Source organism: Balaenoptera physalus (assembly GCF_965194825.1).
Source record: "Balaenoptera physalus genome assembly, chromosome: 3".
In the NCBI taxonomy this organism is placed as follows: Eukaryota; Metazoa; Chordata; class Mammalia; order Artiodactyla; family Balaenopteridae; genus Balaenoptera; species Balaenoptera physalus.
In genome coordinates, this window is record NC_138890.1 from 71,168,751 (window position 1) to 71,190,449 (window position 21,699).

At 37.3% G+C, this 21,699-nt stretch overlaps 1 protein-coding gene across 1 annotated transcript in view; it reads left to right on the forward strand.

The window, feature by feature from the left end:
• The window catches only part of FBN2 (fibrillin 2), a 222,722-nt gene extending 201,531 nt beyond the window's left edge, over positions 1-21,191 (forward strand). The window contains exons 56-65 of the mRNA XM_082457817.1: positions 3,216-3,341; positions 4,661-4,867; positions 5,818-5,943; positions 7,548-7,670; positions 9,012-9,128; positions 9,753-9,881; positions 11,586-11,705; positions 16,195-16,426; positions 17,671-17,842; positions 19,709-21,191. Coding sequence (XP_082313943.1) covers positions 3,216-3,341; positions 4,661-4,867; positions 5,818-5,943; positions 7,548-7,670; positions 9,012-9,128; positions 9,753-9,881; positions 11,586-11,705; positions 16,195-16,426; positions 17,671-17,842; positions 19,709-20,083 — 1,727 coding nt within the window. The 3' untranslated portion in view covers positions 20,084-21,191. The remainder of the gene's footprint in view (positions 1-3,215; positions 3,342-4,660; positions 4,868-5,817; positions 5,944-7,547; positions 7,671-9,011; positions 9,129-9,752; positions 9,882-11,585; positions 11,706-16,194; positions 16,427-17,670; positions 17,843-19,708) is intronic.
• The last annotated feature ends 508 nt before the right edge of the window (positions 21,192-21,699 follow it).

The window sequence follows — 21,699 nt, forward strand, 5'->3', positions numbered from 1 at the left end:
GAATTTTAGCTATCAAACTGGAAAAATATGGTGTATTATTTTCTCTGCAAATACCCAAATAGATTAAAAATTAAAAGAATCTATTAAGTTCATTATACAATATGCAAACTGTAAAATATTATTAATCTTTTCTATCATTACTAGGTTTCTGTGGCAACTTGGAAAATCTTATGCTCAAGAGAAATTTCCCAACATTTGTTTGCATTGTCAGGAAAATTTTTAAAAAGGAAAGAAAATAAATCTAAGATTTGTAGCAATCAGGTCTTTTTAGATATGTTTCAGTTATACATTTTGAATTACAAAAAATATACCATTAAAGCAGACAAGATCCAGATGGATGCTAAAATTTGTGGGCAAAAATTTAAGAGAAAAAGGATATAAACGCCAATTCGTAAAAAAAGAATTAAATCCAGGGACACTATTGATATTAGAGGTTACTGGTCTGAAGTGAATTCAACTTTATGTGTCAATTTTAACTTTTTACTAAAGAGTGAATTCCTGAATTACGTGTGTAATATTAAATTAATTTTTAAATGTCTGCAACAATCCATCAGATTATAATTGGATTTCATAGTTTCTTTTAATCTAATAGATATTTCATTCAAAATCCACTACTTAATAAAGTTAAAATAGATCACCTTAGAGGTTTGGTTATTCAGTGGTTCTTTCAAAAACACTGTTTTTCTAAGATCTGAAAACACTGTTCTTACAAGATCTGAAAACCAAGTTAAACCTAGACTCCTAAGTCATGTTTATAGAGTAATATATGTTTCTCAAAGTGTATGAAAGGGTAGAAATAATATGTATGAAAGACACTGTTACAATTCTGACTTCTTCTTACGCATGAGATCCGTTGTTTTTTTTTTTTTTTTTTTGGTTGCGTTGGGTCTTTGTTGCTGCATGCGGGCTTTTTCTAGTTGCGACCAGTGGGAGCTACTCTTCGTTGCAGTGCGTGGGCTTCTCATTGTGGTGGCTTCTCTGTTGCAGAGGATGGGCTCTAGGCACACAGGCTTCAGTAGTTGCAGCACGTAGGCTCAGTAGTTTTGGCGTGCGGGCTTCAGTAGTTGTGGCGCACAGACTTAGTTGCTCTACGGCATGTGGGATCTTCCCAGACCAGGGATCGAACCCATGTTCCCTGTATTGACAGGCGGGTTCTTAACCACTGCATCATCAAGGAAGTCCCCATTGTAATTTCTTTTTGTTAAGTTCTCTCAGGGATTCTCAGTGCCAAAGGTGGGAAAGCAAAAGTAATCCAAGACTTTAAGATACATCAAGTTATCTTTCAAGTATAAAAGCTGTACTATATATCATCAAACATGGCGGAACTCACTCAGTATATCCAACAAAAGCCCTTCTTGAAAAAATTAATTCAAATCAGACAACTAAAATAAATCAAAATAAAGGTATCAACATTAGGGACAGGATTAGATCAAGAAGGTAGACCTTGAACCCTCAGATTCTAGAAATAAGAAACACTATACAATTTTTTAAATCCATAACTCAGTTTAATACTTTTGCATATACTTTAAAATTTATGCAATAAGTTTCCTAAAAGAAAAAAAATATCTTTAACAAGAAATATCACAGTGAGTTTCAGAACAATAAGAGCAAGTGAAAATCCTTAAAGCTCCCAAGAGAGCAAAACCAGATTTCCTACAAATGAACCTTAATACTGGGTAAAAGAAAACAATGGAGCATCAGTATTTTCAAAACATTCTAAGGAAAAATAATTTTGAACTAAAATTTTATATTCAATCTAGTGATAAAGCAAACAAAAATATGACATTGTCAGAAATGTGTTCTAGAATATTTATCACCCACGTACCCTCTCTGAAATGATTACCAAACTATATTCCAATATATTTTTTAAAGTTAATTCAAGAGGAAGTAGTAGTATACGTGAAGCAATGGTAAGCCAAGAAACCAGTAACCCTTATTATGTGGTTTAAATAGATGCTGGTGGTCCATAAAAACAAAAACATAACAAACCAAAATTTCTTTACCACGTCAACATGGCAGGTGACACAGGGAGAGAAGAGAAAGAACTCATACGAAGGTACTCATTATGGTCAGAAGCTTTTGAAACAGATACCTCTTGATATTAATAGAAAAATATTCATTAAAGTGTATGTTGAAGTTGTTTCATGGTTACCACTGGAAGAATAGAAGATTACAACTTCCAGACATGAGTTAGGGATGAGAGGAGGGCAGAGAAAACTAGACTGATCGAAGAAATATTGAGAGAAGGGGGCAATAGCATGGTAAATATGAAATAATATAAAATGGCAGGCAAGAGTCCAAACATATCAGTTTGGAAATAGTTCAAATTTCTGTTAAAAAGCAAATGTACTTTTAAAAATTCTTTTACAATGCAGCTTGGTGCTTTTTACAAGAAACGTACCAAATCAAAATGTGAGCTAGATTGAAAATAAAGGGGTAGGACAAGATATTCAAGGCAAATGCTAATAAAAAGCAAGCACATGCAAAGTAAATATTAACAGATTGAAGACTGAAAAGTATAGACATGAAAGGAGCAATTAATCAGAAGGATTTAATTGTCATGAGTTCTCATGCTTCTGACAACAATTGATTTGAAAAATACCTCAAACAAAATTTACAAAATATCAAATAAACACAATAAGTAAGTATATAGGGATTTTAATAAAACAATTTTGCTCTAATATATTTATTTATTTATCACCAACCAAAAGAGCAGTACGACCTAAATTCCTTCTTCCATTAGCTGCCCTTAACACACTGCTCCGCTCCTGTGATTTTACTCAAAGTCAGTCTAGGAACTTGTCCTTTATCCGTGGCCTAAGTGCCCTTTTACCCTACTCTCCACCTCTCCCTAACACCTACCCCCCTCCCCTGCCCTGAGCCTCTCTCTCATATCACATAAATTGGCATCCTCTTCCCCAAAGTTCTTCCTCTCCTTGTCAGTAATCCCTTTTGGAGGCCAATTTTCTAATTCTCCATCACATATCACCTCTCCCCCGTAAAGAGGAAGAGGAAAAGAAAGAAAGGGAAAAAAACACTTTGTTAACAAAGAACCCATCTTGGAAGGATGAGGTAAATTTAAAAATAAGTTAGTATTCTATCATATTAGTATTTTGGTGAGGAAGTTTTAAATATGATATAACCCATTAGAAGATAAATTTGTAAATTACAATTTTATAGTCTACTCATGATTCACATTATTTGTTTTTCTAAAGATGAAAATGAATGCAGGACCAAGCCAGGAATCTGTGAAAATGGGCGTTGCGTTAACACTATTGGGAGCTATAGGTGCGAGTGTAATGAAGGCTTTCAGTCAAGCTCTTCAGGCACTGAATGCCTTGGTAAGTTGATAAACGAGTATATTTTACTTGGTAAATAAAACATCTGTTTTGTGACATCATTGCAGAAGAGTTCTACATATGTATCCTTGTCTGCTAAACAGATTCCCCAATCTGAGTAATCCGCGTACCTCTTCCTTAAAGGTAGACATCTATTAAAATGACGTATTTGTATATGTATGCATTGTACCTACATCTGTGCTTAATGTAAATAACCATCTTAAATGGTCTTTCCAAAATTAAGATCAATTAAGCTCTATGGAAAATGTGACTTTAGTAAAACTTACATCAGGGGATGATTTAATTCCAAAAGAAAATATTTGCTATGTAAGGTAAGCTTTGCTGTATTAATGACATTAAAGAAAATGCCACATTTCAAAAATGCAATGAAAGTTGATTTTTATTTTATGGTACAGGAAAATGTTTTACAAAATATTTTCTTGTGGAAAATATAAGTCTCAGACATTTTAATGATAACATGCATACATCATAAACCATTTTAGTTAATTATGAGCAGGGGTAAAAGTATGGAGTAGTAAAATTTAAGGCAAACAAAGAGAAATAGCACTCATCACTGGATTTGGTGCAAAAATAGAACATTTCAACTACATCAGATTGTTCTCAAAATGCTGTCATCTGCTTCAAATCCTAGGAAATTATTAGTCAAGAAATTGGCTATTGTTGTCTTAAATCTAGACCTTTTTGGAAATAGAAAAGATAACCTACAGAAAAAGTGTTCTTTTCTGTTCATATTATTAACAGTTCATTAGGATGGTTCTTAAAACCACATAAAAGATCTCTTTGCCTACTTATATCAGTGAAATCCCTTTATTTATAATTAAAAAACTACTTAATCCAGTGTTTGAACAGTCTTTTAGATGTCTAAAATACAGGAGGTTAGATTGAATATGTACCAAAATTATAACATAGTCTAGAATTTGCTTTTCAAAAACAAATCCTGTTGCTCATTTGCTTATTTAAAGGGAAGTAATTTTCTTTGATTTTCCTTTTACCTGGATTCTACAGGAATGGTAGTTTACTATCACTTAGCTGCAGATGAAAAAAAAAGAAAAATCCCAAATCTATTTCTTAAGTATAGTATCACTTATTATTAAATTTAATAAACTGTGTTTAGTGAAAGAACACTCTGTGAAATTGATCTCCAACAAAACTTTCTAATCATTGTCTTAAACATTGTCTTAAAAGAATATTTAGCTTTTAAGAAAGTATTTCTAAGGAGAACATTGATTGTCCTATTTAATTTTAAGACCAAGGTGTCAGTTCCTTGACATTGATGCCTATTAACTACATTGTCATTTCAGACAATCGACAGGGTCTCTGCTTTGCAGAGGTATTGCAGACCATGTGTCAGATGGCATCCAGCAGCCGTAACCTTGTCACAAAGTCAGAATGCTGCTGCGATGGGGGGCGAGGCTGGGGTCACCAGTGTGAGCTCTGCCCACTTCCTGGAACTGCCCAGTACAAAAAAATATGTCCTCATGGCCCAGGATATACCACTGATGGAAGAGGTAAGGAGTTGAGGAAATTCATGCATATTATTAACACAGTGAACATTAATTCAGATTAATTTGAAGGAGGTAAAATAATAGCTAAAATATGTGTGAGTATGTTGTGGTTGTATATGCTTTTCACTAATGCTTCAGAGACTTTAAAAGGTATAATCTTCATATCAAATCTAAAAGGCAGAATCTATTATTATTCCTATTTTAACAGATAGAAACTGAAGCACAAAGCTTAAACGATGAATCATTTTCCCAAGGTCACAGCCTTTTTAAGGGGTGGACCACGGAATGGAACATATCTGTCTAACCCCAAAAGCCATGTTTAACCCCTGAACTATACTTGCTTCATTTAAATAAAGGTTGCTTGTTTGTTTGTGTGTAACGCATTTGTTTGAGTGTACGCAGGAACTCATTCTGTTTGCAACATATTTACAAACCAGCAAGTCTCATAAATGATTAGTAGTTTCCATTTTTTGTGGTACAATCAGTATACTAATGTCTTAAAAATATCATTTTCCTCTATTACTGTACAGATTCTCAACCCTGTGCTTGATTACTTTGCTAATGAAACCCTTTCTTCAGTCTAATGCAAGTGTGAATTTAAAGCCAATCCATGGTATACTATCACAAATTCCAAATTAGTTGAACTTCAGAGGGGTAGTTTTCTAGATTCCCAAAAAATAATTCATACTTAGATTGCAGAACGAGTAGACTTCAATGGGGCTTTCAACATAGCCTTCCGTTTGTTTACCTCTTCCTATCACTTCAGATTCTTTTTTTTCTCTCCCTTCCATGTTGCCACTGGACTGAATGATGAAAAGGTACACCAGCACAATTACGAATGTTGGTTCTTAGTGATCTGTCAATTCCTTAATTTCTCTTAGTTTCTAACCAGTTTTATTCTTGCGTCTGTATTAACTTACATTTGTTTTTGCCTTGGGGTTTTTGGCGCACAGATATTGATGAATGCAAAGTTATGCCAAATCTCTGCACCAATGGTCAGTGCATCAATACCATGGGCTCCTTCCGATGCTTCTGCAAGGTTGGCTACACCACGGACATCAGCGGAACCTCGTGTGTAGGTAAGGCGAGGCGAGGCGTCTCTGCATCTGGGTGGTTGTTTCCTACATGTCATTTACTGTCAGCAGAGTATCTTTATTATGGAGCTTTGGAGTGTACATTTTGTTAAAAAGATGCCATTCCTTTCAGTAACGTGGTTCTTAATATCATAGGAGTTGTCCAAGGCCTTGTCTAGTAATGTGAGACACAGAACTGTTCAATTCATCAAAAAATCTGTGCAATTAGGGAAACATAGAAATTATTAAAAATATATTTGCAACATTTTATGTTTAATTTAAAATGTATAAAGGCACATTTGTTTGTCATTCTTTTAATGAAAGAATGGAACTTTTGATTGTGAAATTGTGTGTTTGCATATGGAGAGAGTGCTTTTTGCTTGTTTCTCATTGTGGTTTCTTTGCATAAAATATACCAATTAAGCATCATCTAAAATTTCCAGTTGCAAAGCAGTCTCAGTACAGAGACCTTCTACATTTTTACAATCTCTTTTTCTAATTTATTTTATTGTCTCATCGACACCATTCTATGACAATTGGAGGGGGTTGGTAGCTTGCCTTTCTGAGTCTTTCCAAAGCATTTAGTTTTCATTAAAGAAAAAAAACTTTTCTCCTTCATATTTCATCAACTTACATCAACTTGTTTTAATAACAAGCACACCTGGCATGAAAAGGTTAAGAAAAACCAAACTAAATCTTAGTAAACATTCAACCCACTTGTTTGGGCAAGAGAGTGATAGAGACTAGGCTATCAATCATGAGCTTTTAGCATTCTGTGGGCATCAATCAATGTGTTTTATGGGGGAAATGGAGATGATTTGCTATCAGAGTCCTAGCAGAAAGAAGGTGGCATATTCAAATGAGGACAGTTTACGGAGACTTGTTTTTGACAAAGAGACAGTACATAAAGGTGTGGGCAGAGTGGGCAGAAACTACAAGGGATAATGCCGAGCGCTGGGGCTGTACCACCTCTGGGCCAAAGACAGAGGGAAAGATTGAAACTTAGAAGAGGGAGGAAGTTTTGCCCAGAGACCTGCCTTGAGAGCATCTGTGACCTCTGATCCCATCTTGCGAGGAGGGAATTGAGGAATTAAGGACCAGCCTGAAGACAGAGGGCAGGAGAGCCTGCTAATGGTGTCTGTGCAGTTCAGCCTCCTGGGCCCGAGAGCAGGGTGGACCAGGGTGAGGACTGCATCTGAAGGGGGAAGTGGAAGACTTCCAGCACAGTCCGTGATGCCGAAAGATTCTTAGGGGAGTGTCGGCTAAGAGAGTTTGAGAATTTCTGCCACATCCACGTGTCAAAGGAAAGAAACTCTAGCCTTTAAGTCTATGATTCTCAAGCTGTAAACCAAAGTACACCAATCTAAAAAAATTCTAGTGTATTTTTTTGAACCCAGACAGTTGTTCCGGATATTATAATATTTGCCCAAGACACGCTCGACAGAGTAAACCAGTAAATTACTTTAGAGAAAATTGTTCTGTGCCTCGTTTCTATTTTCCATTTTAAGTTGAAGGGGAAAAGAACAAGATGAAGTGAGAATATGGAGGGAGGAAAGGGACTGGTTTTTCCTTCTAACCAATAATTTAATCCTCACATCACTTTTGCTTAGATCTTGATGAATGTTCGCAGTCCCCAAAACCCTGCAACTTCATCTGCAAGAACACCGAGGGGAGTTACCAGTGCTCCTGTCCTCGGGGCTATGTCCTACAGGAGGACGGAAAGACGTGCAAAGGTGAGTGAAGAGACTGCATTTGTGACCCTCTCTTTTTTCAGATTCAAAGTCAGCTAATCAGGGATGATACTGTGTGTCTCACCTTCACTAAAGCACATCTTCCTAGTGACCATTTTATGATTCACAGAAAATTCTACCAAAGGACACATGCCAGGAGGCAGAATTAAAACCTGGGTTACAGTGGTTTGCTTCTTACGGCAAACCAAACAAACTGAAAAATAAATTAAATAATACAAAAAGCTATGGTGAACAAAGAGCTTGAACAACTAAAATAATATTTATTTTGTTGCTTATCTGAGATTTCATTTCTCTAAACTATCTTTATTACACGTTTACTGCAGAAGATTGAAAATGAATAGGTAAATTTAAACTTTTACTTACATAGTATAGTAGTAATTATCAAACTAAGTTAGATAATTAAAAGAGCTTCAATACTATACTCATACGTTCAATTTTATAGTAAACCTCATCGGTATGAAAATAATGGACTGAGGAAATTCCTGTCTAATTAAATTTTTGAAATACAGTTTATTCTCAAGAAGATGAAGTTTTATTTCCAAGAAATACCAAAAAACAAATAGAATAAAATAATAGGAAGCAATATTATTCTCTTGGCTCTACTTAGTGAACCATTATGAGTCAATTTAATTTTGCACGTTGTTTATAGTTATTTTTATTTGAGTGCAACTGTGTGTGTGTTTTAAGCTTTAAAATAATTAGTCTTGTCTGCATCTTACATTGCTCTGTGAATTTATTTAAATGTATTTTCCCATACTAAGTTCCAATCCAACCAAAATCAGATTTTGAGTTTTCTATCAGCATACTTCAAATACTAGTTCCATTTATGACTAGAATCATAGATGCTGTGTTTTTGCTTCTTCTGGTATTTATGATGGTGTTTTCATTTGGATCCTGAGAACCTGACTCAGTGTTTGTGTTAAGACCTTCATCAATTTTCAGATTCTGTTTTATTTTTGTTTAATCCCTTCTTTAATAGAAATAAATGACCAGCCATGTACTAAACTGTGCATTAAATACAAGAATTATAACCTTTGGATATTAGTTTTGAGAACAGTTCACGAACACCACTATGATTCATCCTTTCAGATTTTTATTTTAAGAAAACTTTGTATGTGTGTATCACCTTAGCCATCCTATCACTGTAGCCCATAATATTTATGCTGCTTAAGTATGCGAAAAGAAACTCCTTGCCATATGCATATGGATATCTACAAAGCTTCCAGCAAAAATCTAGACCAAGTACTCCTGGTGGCTTCATGAGAAAGGAGGCAAAGCCAGATAACTCTGCTCCAATTTTCATAGGCTTCTCTTTCATTGCAGACCTTGATGAATGTCAAACCAAACAGCACAACTGCCAGTTCCTCTGTGTCAACACTCTGGGAGGTTTTACCTGTAAATGTCCACCTGGTTTCACACAGCATCACACTGCTTGTATTGGTAAGACAAAACTTTGACAGAAGGGAAATTTTGCAAACTTTTAGTAGAAGCCTAAAACTGTACTTAAAAAATGGTAGAATAATGGCTCAGTATTTACATTAAAACCAAGCCCTCATAATTAGTGGTCTAAAAATGTTGTTAATAATATATATATTTTTTCACTAGAACAATATCCAAAGGAAAATATCCTGTATAGTCCAAGTACATGCACACGAGGTGTATTCCAGGCAATGCCTTTATATTGCATTCTAAATATAACCATGTGTGTTCAGATAAAATATGATTAAAGGCTCACTATAATTTAGAACATGCTAATGAACATGCTGGGTTTTTTTTTTTTTATGTTAGAAGACACACAGGTTAAGAGACTTTCAGTCTGTACTATCGAAAACCATGTCCTCAATTGACCCAAAATATGTTCTAATTTCAAATCTCTTGAAATATATTTTTTCTGACCATTTTTGCCTTTAACATGACCATGAATAATGGCATACATTTCCCTAAAGTTCTGTTTTCACATCATGAAACTTAGGCTTTCATACTTCACTTTTTACTTCATGTAGTAAAATTTGAGTCATATAATAATTGGGAAGCTTGACGCTCTCCCACTTTGTGCTTTGCTAGACAACAATGAATGTGGGTCTCAGCCTTCACTTTGTGGAGCAAAAGGAATCTGTCAAAACACCCCTGGAAGTTTCAGCTGCGAATGCCAAAGAGGGTTCTCTCTTGATGCCACGGGACTGAACTGTGAAGGTGAGTTTATTTGCTCAAATATTCTTATTCTAATACAGCAAACTGTTTTCTTTTAACTTCCAAGCCACTCAATGAGCAATTGAGATCATCTCAAAAGAAAAAAAAATTAACAAAATAAAACCCAGAAATTGATTTTTTTGTTCATAAATTTTCATATATCATTTTGGGGACAGAGGAAAACCTAAATGTGATGAAACAAAAATTCTGTGAGTACACATTGGCTTCTAAAGTAACTGTTTACCTAATTACTGATCTAAAAAAGAATTGAACTGAAAAAGAATTCTGCACCTAATTTAGTTTACAGTAGTGTATGAGTAGACCAGAAAAAAATTGGATGTCTGTTCCATGATACTTGAATGTGTAAATGTTACGTGTAAGACAAAGAACGAATTATAGAGAACCGAAAAAATGTACAGAAAGCTCTGGGGAAAACTGATGGCGATTTTATTTGGTCTGAGACTCCTGATTCACTCTCTTTTCTACAAAGGGCATTTCCTATAAAGTCTCTGTCACAGTAGGTATTTCCTATTAAGTCCAAGGGAACATTTAAGTGGGAATAAAATAAGAATTTGCCTGTGGTCAATAAAATATTATATTGTTCTTCAGTATTTCCATTGCAAGTGCTAGCGTATGAGACAAATGTACTAGGATTGGTAGCTTTTACAAAATGCTCATGCCAGAGAGTCTGAGAGCATATACATCCCCTTTATATACAACTGTAATTTATGTCTTTATTGATATTAGTCACCCTTTAATTATTCTTAGAAATATATGATTTTGAATTCTAGAAATATATTCAAAATTGTTAATATACTTAAGAATTACTCAAAGTTTTTAATATACTCTAAGAATTATAGGACTTTTGTATGTATCTAATTTTCCGCCAAGAAAAATTCAATTTAAAAATTTTCTATTTTAATATTTTGTATTCGAAGAAGTCATTGAGACTTTGAAAGTATTCTGAACATACAGCTGCTTGCCATGTGTGAGTTTGGCTTGTAACCATCCACATAAGATATCATTTATTAATTATCCATATAAATTTGTTACGCATACATCAGACATGCCAATTTCATTTCACTTTTTATGGGTAGGTTTCAAAGCCTCAGTTGTCATTCCAGGAGAGTATGCATGTCTGAACAAAGAAATTATTCCATATGTGTCATAATACTATATCGTGTCTAAAAATAACATATTTAGAATACTTTAAATTTGCATCTAATTAATCTTGAATGGTAATAAAATTTTTTGTGTGCAAACCATTATACTTTTTAGGTATTTCTGTAGTGCTTGTATCTTCCCAAAAATGAGGATTACATGTCAATCACTTTTGAACCTACTGGAATATATAATACAAATATATTTATATCATTTACCAAATAAATCATACCGTATATAGTCAATCCATCCAAAATGCACAACATTTGTGGTTGCTATGGTTGATTTGCTGACATTAAGTTGTTATTTAGAGCACTGACGTGGCATGGCTGGTGGATAGCATAAGAATGATGTGGTTTCTTATCTCAGAACCGTTCTCTGCACCACCACTGATTAATAACCATGTGACTTGGAAAAATCACAGCCCCTCAGTATGTCTTGTTTGTTTGTTCCTGTGATAATAGTTACCCCAGGCTGTGTTTGGAGTTCATTTAAGAATAGTAGAAGAAAGGTTACATAAAGATCTTGCCGGGATTGTTTTTGCAGATGTTGATGAATGTGATGGAAACCATAGGTGCCAGCATGGCTGCCAGAACATCCTGGGAGGCTACAGGTGTGGCTGCCCTCAGGGATATATTCAGCATTACCAGTGGAATCAGTGTGTCGGTGAGCGCTCGCTTGTTACACAGCATCTGCCTTTCTCACCTTAAAGTATCTTTGAGTAAAACGAACGAACAATAAAGACTGGCATTTCAGTGTAGCCTTTAAACCCTAGAGCTTAAAAACCAGTACTTAGGACTGATGCATGGGGATCCATTAAACTAGTCTCTGTACATGTGTGTATTTGAAAATATACATAATAAAAATGTTAAGTACCTAAACGGTAACTCAACTAGAGCTCTCATAATTTTAATTTTCTGCTAGGTGTAATTCTAAGTTTCTGAAGATGGTGTCAAGAATCATCATTTAGTATCTTTTGATTTGGGGTTGAAGGATTGCCCATCCATCCCCCTCATATAAATCTAAAGGGATTCAGATCAACTTAATGAGCACCATTCATCTGTGCTCTCCAGTCACATATTTAATGAAGGGGCTAAAGGATTTTAAGGTAGAAAAAGTACCTAGTTACAGCAAATTCTCTGGAAAACTCCATCCAAAAGTGTTTATAAAATAAAATCTGTAGGCACTCAGCTCCCTTTCTTGCACTTGATAGAGTCATGGAAATTCTCCTTTTAAGGGGAGATTGATCAAAGAGAACATTACTCTCTACTTGAATAGCTGGCTAACTTAGTTAGCATATGCCTAATTTCTTGGCTCCATTTGAATGCCCTTCATAGAGGCACCAGCCAACACAGTGTGACATTGGATGCTGGCACAGCAGAACAGAAAGGGGAACAGTGGTCCTGCTGAGAAACAGCGGGGTACTTCCTGTTTCTCTGTAGTTATTTAAATTACCCCACGTGTATTTCAAATATTTTACTGTGAGCAATCCACTAAATAAATTAACCTGATTTTATCCTTGGTGATCTTCTCAAAAGAAATTTCTAATGACAGTTTAGTGAATTGAGAAAATCAAGACAAATTTCAAAGGAGGGAAAGCAACTCTGAAAGTCATCGCAGGTCTGCTGTGGCCTTGTGCCTGGTTAAAGACAGATGCTTAGCCACACCACAAATAGACACTCGTGAGGGAAATGCAAAAACCACTAATGATCTAGGAGTTAAGGACAGAGTTTGAAAGGATTATCAAAATGATGAGTTAGGCAGTCAATCAAAATAACTTCATAAGTTTAGTTTACTTCTTTTCTCTTCATAGAAAAAAAAATGTCACAGAAGTTGTTATGCCCTGATTTATTGATTCATAAACAGAGATGTTTAGAGTGTAGGCACACTCTTCAGAACATAGGGAATGGTACTTTTTTAGATAGCTGTTAAAACAGTGTGAAACGATTTTATTGTGTTGTTTATAAAATATGAGGCCCAACCCTCTATTTGGTTAATACCGCGGGCTTCTTGGTTAATTCTACAGAACTTAAAGCAAAAGAATGATCCTCTCATATTTCACACGTGTCAGCTTAACTAAAATTCTTGTTTTTAAAGTGATCATAAGTGGAATTAGGAACATGTATGGAGTATCAACTCAATTTCTAAGTTTTTAAGTTTCCTGGAGTTTCTGTCTGTAAGCATTTAGTGCGAAAATAGCCACACAGGTTTTCACTGAATTTGGTCTGACTTAAAGTCAGGGCTATGTGGTGTATCCCAGTTCTTCTTGGTGGGATCCTTGGAATAGGCACTTAAGCAAGGCAGTCACCCCAGAGCAGCTCACGCTGGAGTCCAGCCAGAGGCCAGTGTGCCTTGTAGTCAGGAGAGACCCCCATGGGCAGAGGGATAAGTGGTTTCAAAGATGAGTTCAAAGCTAAAGATACATAAGCAGATATCCCCAACTGCAAGAATTAATTTGTTAGCTTGCTCTGCTAAAATGAGCCTCTGTAAGCAGCAGGCCCCTGGTAAGTAAGATGAAGCAGGGGTTTAATTTGAAAGATTCGAGGTTCTTCTGTGCAGGGTTGAGCAGTCCAGCTGGTCTCTAATAAAATTGCTGACTTTCTTGCCTTGAACCCACAGAACACAGTTGGAATTTTAACTCAAATATATGGCAGTAAGAGAATTAAACAACCCATTGGGAACTAATAAAAGCAACAAGTTAGCAAAATAACAAGCATTATAACAAAATGCAAATCGAAAGGCCACAAATCATTTTTATCTGTCACTATGGGTATGAATACCTTCAGTTATTCATATGATTGAGGGGGGAATATAGTATGAAGTATTTCAGACAGATTTAAGTGGGGTCCCCTTGTAAAAAGACAAAAATGTTAGTGTATCAGATAACTTAAGTAATATTAAATTGTAAACCTACAATGTTGTTAATACTACTACCAATTTAAGAAAAACGACAGTTCTTGTACGTGTTAATATTGAAAAAAGTTTTTAATTCAAATGAATACTTTCAGAAGTTTCCAGCCAGTTACCACAGAACATTTATAACATTCTGGTACGTAGATTGTACAGATTTAGGTAACATTCTCAAATATATGCAAGCAGGACTATTATTCCAAATTGAAAATAAGGGAATATTATTAACATTTGCATATGATTACTTCTTAGTATATGAAGCTTTGGGTTATGTGGTGTCAGCAACTTCTAGTTCCTTGTATGTCCTTTTCAAAATAACTTGAACATGGTTTAGCGAGGCTTGAGTCAGCTCACAGTAGGTCTCAAACAGGAACATATTTTCAAAGTCAGATTACCTAAGCCTATAGAATTATGCTGTGATGTACGGTTATAGCATATAAATGTGAAGTCTATCCTGGTGCTTCCAAAAATTTTACCTATTTAAAAATGTTCTTGTCAGTGGTATGTTTAAAAGCAATTTATTCAACTAATTGGTTTTGCCTGGTAATTATTCTACCTAACACAGTGTCGAATACTATATTCATAGCAGGGTCATTTTGTTAAATTATAACCTAACTCACATTCTCCATTAGGAGAGAAACACCACATATAAATGTCAGATTTAATTATAAAAGCAGATGAGCCTTTGAGGCAGAATTCTAAGTCTTTCGTATGTAGAAATAAAATAGTTATATTTATGTCATAGGTAGCCTGGTTATTAAGAATTTATTCATATACTTTCTCCCCATGAAATGAAGGCTAAGAATTTGTACATATTAGGTAATCATAGCACATTTCATATCCAGTAATTAGGAATTCTACATTTGGCAGTTTGGTTTAATTCTGAAACTATAATCACGATACAGAAATGTGCCTAATAACATCGGCCCTCTCAATAACCTCTGTGCCGTAGTTAATGAAGTTTAATTTCCTGTGTGAGAGGCCTCTTCACTGAGATTGCATCTGCATCTTCCGTAATCTCACTGAGCTTCTGCAAATAAGCACTTCCCGCTAGCTGCTGTGTCCCAAGGGTACACCTAATTGCAAATGGGCCTGTTTCCCCACATGGGCTGAAACATAGACTTGTCAGGTATTAGGTAAACAGACACACTATGCTCCAGTGCAGTCACGAGAATTTGAAAGAATTCCATGGACCAAATGTGACTGGTGCCCAGGGTGACTTTTGGATTATAATAAAGCCCACAGGGGTCAAGCCACAAAATAGGTATCAACCAGATACTTAAGAGCAAAATTGTCGTCTCCAAAGTTAAAAGCACAATCAAGCTTTGAATTTGTAAAAATGATAAGAGCAGCTGAAAGTATCAACCTGTAATTATCTTGCTGTCAGGCATTTATGGTATAATGTGAGTCATTAAACTAGTAAAACCTATGTCAGCTGATGGCTTGGTGCAAACCCATGTCAGAAGGCAAAGTCTGCATTTGATGCATTCTCAAGTGTTAAAAGTGTACGAGGTTATTGGTTCAGAAGTTTCAATTAAATAATGTTTATTTCAGTTATTTTCATTTAAGGTATTTAAATTTTTTATCTGTTTTTCTTTCCATATATAGTGAAGGCTTTGGGAATTGCTGGGAGAATGGATAAAAATACAGATATAAATAGAGGCTTTTAAAAAATTGACATATAATTCACATATCATAAAATTCACCTTTTAAAATGTACAGTTCAGTGGTTTTTAGTATATTCTCACAGCAGTGTGGAAACATCAACACCACAATATCTTCATCCCCCCAGAAAGAAACCCCATACCCATTAGAAGTCATTCTCCATTTCTCCCTCCCTGCAGCTCCTGGCAACTAGTAATCTGCTTTCTGTCTCTGTGAAATCTGTCTGAAGTATAGGCTTTTGAAGTAACCCTCTGATAAGAGAATAGAAGAGTTCTTCAGTAGTCAAACTGCAAATATCTGTCCCCAGAGGCTGCCAGGGTATTCAGAAAAACCTAGTACAAACAGAATATAAAAGGGCGGGGCAAGGTTTTGTTTAAGTCATAATTTAGGGGGATTTGTTGGGTCTTGTTGTGTCTTTTAAAATTTCATAGGCTTTGCAAATCGACCATCAGGGTAAACATTTTAAAAATACAGTTCTAGAGCTATTTCCCCTGGAAACTCATAGGTACTTTGAAACTCAGGCTCTTCTTTGCCCCACTGCCCCTGCCCCTTGTAAGAGTCTCTTGCTTTATGTTCATAGATGAGAATGAGTGCTCCAATCCAAATGCCTGTGGCTCTGCTTCCTGCTACAACACCCTGGGGAGCTACAAGTGCGCCTGCCCCTCTGGGTTCTCCTTCGACCAGTTCTCCAGTGCCTGCCACGACGTGAACGAGTGCTCGTCTTCCAAGAACCCGTGCAATTACGGCTGCTCCAACACGGAAGGGGGCTACCTCTGCGGCTGCCCACCTGGCTACTACAGAGTGGGACAGGGGTAAGGCCCTCCACCTCCCCGCACACAGGAAGGCGAGCGTGGTCCAGCTCAGGCTGCCCTCCCTGTGTTCAGGCCGCCTGGCCGCCCGGCACTGGGAGGGGGGAGTGAATGGTGATTAAAAGCCCACAAGGGAAAAGCATTGATCAGGGCACTTAGGGAATGGGAGGAGGAAGCACGTGGAAGAAGAAGCACATGGGAAGGCATGTGGATTACCTCCTTTGTGGTGAGCGTAAGACTCGAACGTGTATACAGGTATCACTCTCTTGCCTCTTGAAATGGCCTGAGTGGATTCAGTTGGATTCCCTCAAGGCCAGAGACAAGCAGTTGTCTAAAAATGCTGCGGCTCACGTGTTGTCAGAGGCACCTGAGTTAAGAAGTACAAATGGAAATGGCTTCACCCCAGATTCTTCTGTGAATTTTGGCAGGTGCTAGCTCCATGCTCCCTGAGGAAGGAGTTGTCCCTCTCTTTGCTCATCTGGTTTTTTGTTGCACAGAGAGGATGCACCTAGTTGGTGTGACACTGTCTCCACAAGGCTGGGTTCCCTCCAGCTAGTCGCACTTTCCCAAGTGCAGGTGTCTCAAGTCCTATCAGCTGCAGATGAGGTGCTGGCCACCTGCATCCTTCCTTCAAGGAAGCCAGTGCTCAACAGCACAGAAGATAAGAGTTTAGGAGTCAGTCAGGGTCACCCTCCTCAGAAGGAGCAGTGTGTGAGTCAGACACTGAGGGTCGTGAACTAGTATGTCCACTGTGGGTACATAATAATGCTTGAAACAAAAGTCTTGGTGTAGACAAGGGTCATTTAGAGCCAGCTCGCTGACTCTTTCACTAACCAGAATTGGAGTTCAGAAATCTCAGTTGGTAAAGCAGAGAGCTTTGTTGTGAGCAGCAAACATAGGCTTCAGGCTTTTGAATCAAAAGAACTTCTGGCACTCTCTTTGGAAATTCATACTTTGCTTTTATCTTCTTGATTTAACTACACATAGTGCTTCAGTCTAATTAGGATTGAAAACTGGGGAAACTTGGGGCTCACTCTTAGAAGAAATTTGCTGTTCAAAATAAAGGAGAATCTCACGTATTAAGTGTTGAAGAAAAGAGTTACCAAGACTATTAGGTTTTTATATTTATGATCTTAGGGTTTGCTTTGTGGGTTTCTTATTTTGGAAAAATCTCTGCTCTACCTCTGGAAAACAGTAGTCAACATTATAATGAAGTCTAACATCACCTTGCATCCTATTGCAAATAGCCACTGTGTCTCAGGAATGGGATTTAACAAAGGGCAGTACCTGTCGGTGGATGCAGAAGTGGATGAAGAGAACGCTCTGTCCCCGGAAGCATGCTATGAGTGCAAAATCAACGGATACTCTAAGAAAGACAGCAGACAGAAGAGAAGTCTTTATGAACCCAAACCCACTGCTGTGAGTAACCTCACTTTGTTTTGTCACCAGATCTTATCCATATGGAGTCACGTATATTTTGCAGTAAACTTTTATGTCGGTTTCAGCCTCAGTGAAGCTAAAACTGTCATGAAATTTATTGGCTAAATTCATGGACACACTATGGCAGAGACAAGTAAATTAAAATTAGAGGCATTTTTAGCTCAAAACACAAGGACTGGGAGACTTTAAGATTCACAGTTTCAGATCATATGTTTTCATTCTTTGATTTGTGCCAGAAGGCAATAATATGTCCTTCTAGGAAATAATTATTTTGAAATGATTCAAAAACCAAAATTATTTTGAATCTGTCCAGTTCTGTTGTATACATATGTAGTGCACTGGGCTGATTTTAATTTTCAGTAGGTAAGCCAACTAGGTCTTATATTGTAATATTTATAAGACAGGTGTTCCTCCCATAAAGAGTTTATCTCCACATAACTTATATTTTGTAAGGAGCTGAAGATCTGAATTGCCTGCTGCTGCCATGTCTTTGCTGTTCATAGTATTTAGCAGAGTGGTTAAAGGGGCGGGCCACAGACTTCCTGATTTTGAATATGTTCCCTGATCCTCCCTACTTACTACCCATGTTACATGGGCCATTTTACTTAACCTCTCTCTACCTCAATTTCTTCACCTGTGAAATGGGAATAAAAATAATTATCTCTGAAGGCTGACAAGAAGATTGAGTGATTACTGTGAAGCTCCTGGAATGGTGCCTGGCATAAGCATCGTACGTGTTCTCCGAATAGTACCCGGTATCTGGAGATGTTTTCCCCCAGACATCAGGGAGAGTACCATCCTTGTCAGTTAGTGTTACTGCAGAATTCCCCATCAAAAAACCTAGTCTTCAACTCACTGGCTGTGTGAATTGGGCAATTTGTTTCAGTTTTCTGGGCCTCAGAAACTTATTTGTAAGACTAGATAGACTTCGCTAGCCAAAAAGTCTCTGGTTCTATTTTATAATAATAAATAGGCCAGCATTACATTTACCTTGCTTAGACTGGGGTGTCTAACTGATATTTAAATATGCCAACTGAGATATTCATCAAGTATCCCAAACTACAAATCCAGAAATTCTGCTCATAAAGCCTTCCCATCGTAGTTCTGGGGACAGGATTTTGTCTGCACACTGATGGGGGCACTTCTGCGCCACTTTTCTCAAGTTCTTGGCAGGCGCCCACTCAAAGCATTGACTTTTTTTTTTTTTTTTTTTTTTTTTTGCCTGTCTTACTGAAATAGCATTCCTAAACCTCCCATACCACTGACTGAGGGAGACTTGGTTCATCTGGGCCGTGCCCTATTGGCTTTTTACCAAAGCTGGTTCAAACCTGAGCCCTGACGACTCCGCAGGTCCCTCCCTCTGCACTAACAGCTCCCAGCAAAGACACTCACTCATGGTTTGTGACCATAAAATCAACCTGGGCCTTCGGAGTGAAGAGCCCTCTGGGGACAGTCCCTGCTGTTGGATAACAGCTGTACTTCTCGTTTTAACTCCAGCAAAAAAAAAAAAAAAAAATTACAGTCATTTCCTAAATTGTCTCTTGTTTATTATTAATAAGCATGATATTCCATAAACGCAACAAAAAAAACTTGAAATGTGAGTGCTCCCCGTGGGCCCAGACCTGTAACTTTACCTGGATAAGGCTGAGTGAGAAGTCGTAAAGATTTACAGGGCATACTCTGTGGAATTGACCTTTTCTCCCAGCCGACAGTAAGTTACAAGCAGAGTGAGGAGGGGGCAGAGATACATCGTCCTTGTGGCTGTACCCCGACAGCAGGCTCCTTTTGAGTCATCTACCTGTGCTGTCGAAGCTCTTCCCACATCGTTTCCTGCTCTTTCTCCAGGTTGAACAGATCAGCCTGGAGAGCGTCGACATGGACAGCCCCATGAAAATGAAGTTCAACCTTTCCGGCCTTGGCTCTAAGGAGCACATCCTAGAACTCATGCCCGCCATTGAGCCACTCAACAACCACATCCGCTATGTCATCTCCCAAGGGAATGACGATGGCATCTTCCGCATCCACCAAAGGAATGGGCTCAGCTACTTGCACACAGCCAAGAGGAAGCTCGTGCCTGGCACACACACACTGGAAATCACTAGCATCCCTCTCTACAAGAAAAAGGAGCTTAAGAAACTGGAAGATAGCAATGAGGACGACTACCTCCTAGGGGAGCTCGGGGAGGCTCTCAGAATGAGGCTGCAGATTCAACTCTATTAACCCCTTGCAGACTTGGTTCCAGGCTCAAATCCCTGCACAGCCAGCCTTCAGAAGCCTCTGAGAAATCAATGACTAATTTTAAAGAGGAAAAAAAAAGACTTTTATTTCTTTCCTCCCTGTCTCAGACTTTAGAATGTTGACCCTCACAGGGAGTGATAATTAGACTCTGGTGTGGCCAAAGATTTGAGTACAGAGGCAACCGTGGTTACTGTATTTTCTATATAACTTCACTTTAAAATATATTAAAAAAAAAAAAACCTAAATATTCAAGAGATCAGCATATGGCACTAAATGCACAAAAATAATGTGAGCTTTTTTTTTCCTGTTAGCAGTCTGTAACACTTTGGGTATTTTGCTATAGTTGCTAATTAAAAAAATATAGATGTTTATTTATTTTTAATGCAGTAATATATGGAGAAATGAACAAACTATGTAAACAAAAAGGGAAACTCACTTGTTTTTCTTTAGATTTATAAATTTGAGCTATTTCTTTTAGAGGTGCTTTTTAAAAAATTCAGTAGACTCAAGAGGTGTTTCCGTTGGTTTTCTGCCAGTCATCCAACTGGTACACATCTGATTATTTTAAAGGAAGCCTCACAGAGCTGAACGGGCAGTGTAATCAATGTGTCATTAGATCCTTTATAAAGGAGACCAAAGCCAGAGCAGCTCATTGTGATGATATTTCACATCACCAGACACACCAGGCAACAGAAGATGAAGCACAACCACTGTAGCAAAATACCTTGACTGCTTGTGAGACCAGTAGCGTTGCAGGCCAAACCGTACTGTATTTCCTTCTCATAACCTCAAGGAAGCACATGTGCTACCCACAACACCTCATTCTTACCCAGGGCGTGCTGCATACTTGTGGTATTGTAGGCAGCTGAAGAACTGCTGTTCCTTCGGAAAGGAACACCTGGCGTTCTGTAGTGTTTGGTGCTGTCTTAGATTAATGGTGCATTTATTATGTTCAAGCTATTTCAGGATTGCCATATGTGCAAACAAATCATGCAGTACAGCCAAGGAATATATGTTGTTTTTTTTTAAATCCATTTTTTTTTAGAATTTTCATTAATACTGTAGTTATACACCATATGTCTCGTTTTATCATAGCCTATTGTGTATGAAAGATGTTTGTACAATGAATTGATGTTTAGTTTGCTTTAGTCATTTAAAAAGATATTGTACCAGGATGTGCTAATAAGAGTACGTCCCCGCGTTCTTCTCAACCCAAGAACCTGTCCCTGGACCAGTGACCAAACCTCATATGTGAAATGGCCAAAGCACATGCAGGCTCTGGGTTGTTCCTCTCACACCTGTGCTGACCAAAGATTAGTCACCAGTTAGATCCAGTTTGGGACTTCGTTTTGTTTTCTAATAACTAAAAAAACAAACAGTGTAAATTTGTAATCAAGTGTTTATGAGGAAAAACTTATGGCTTTTGGTTTTGTTTGTTTTCGTAGGTCTGTGTATCAAATATGACACTTTTCTTGCAATAAAGCTTATTTTGGGGTAGCTTTCCGACTGAGAGTTTTATGGGACTACAACCCCCTGTTTTGTCTGCGGGAGGGGCTGGGGGCTTTGCTTACAGGGACCTGTAGGAAAGTACCAGAAGG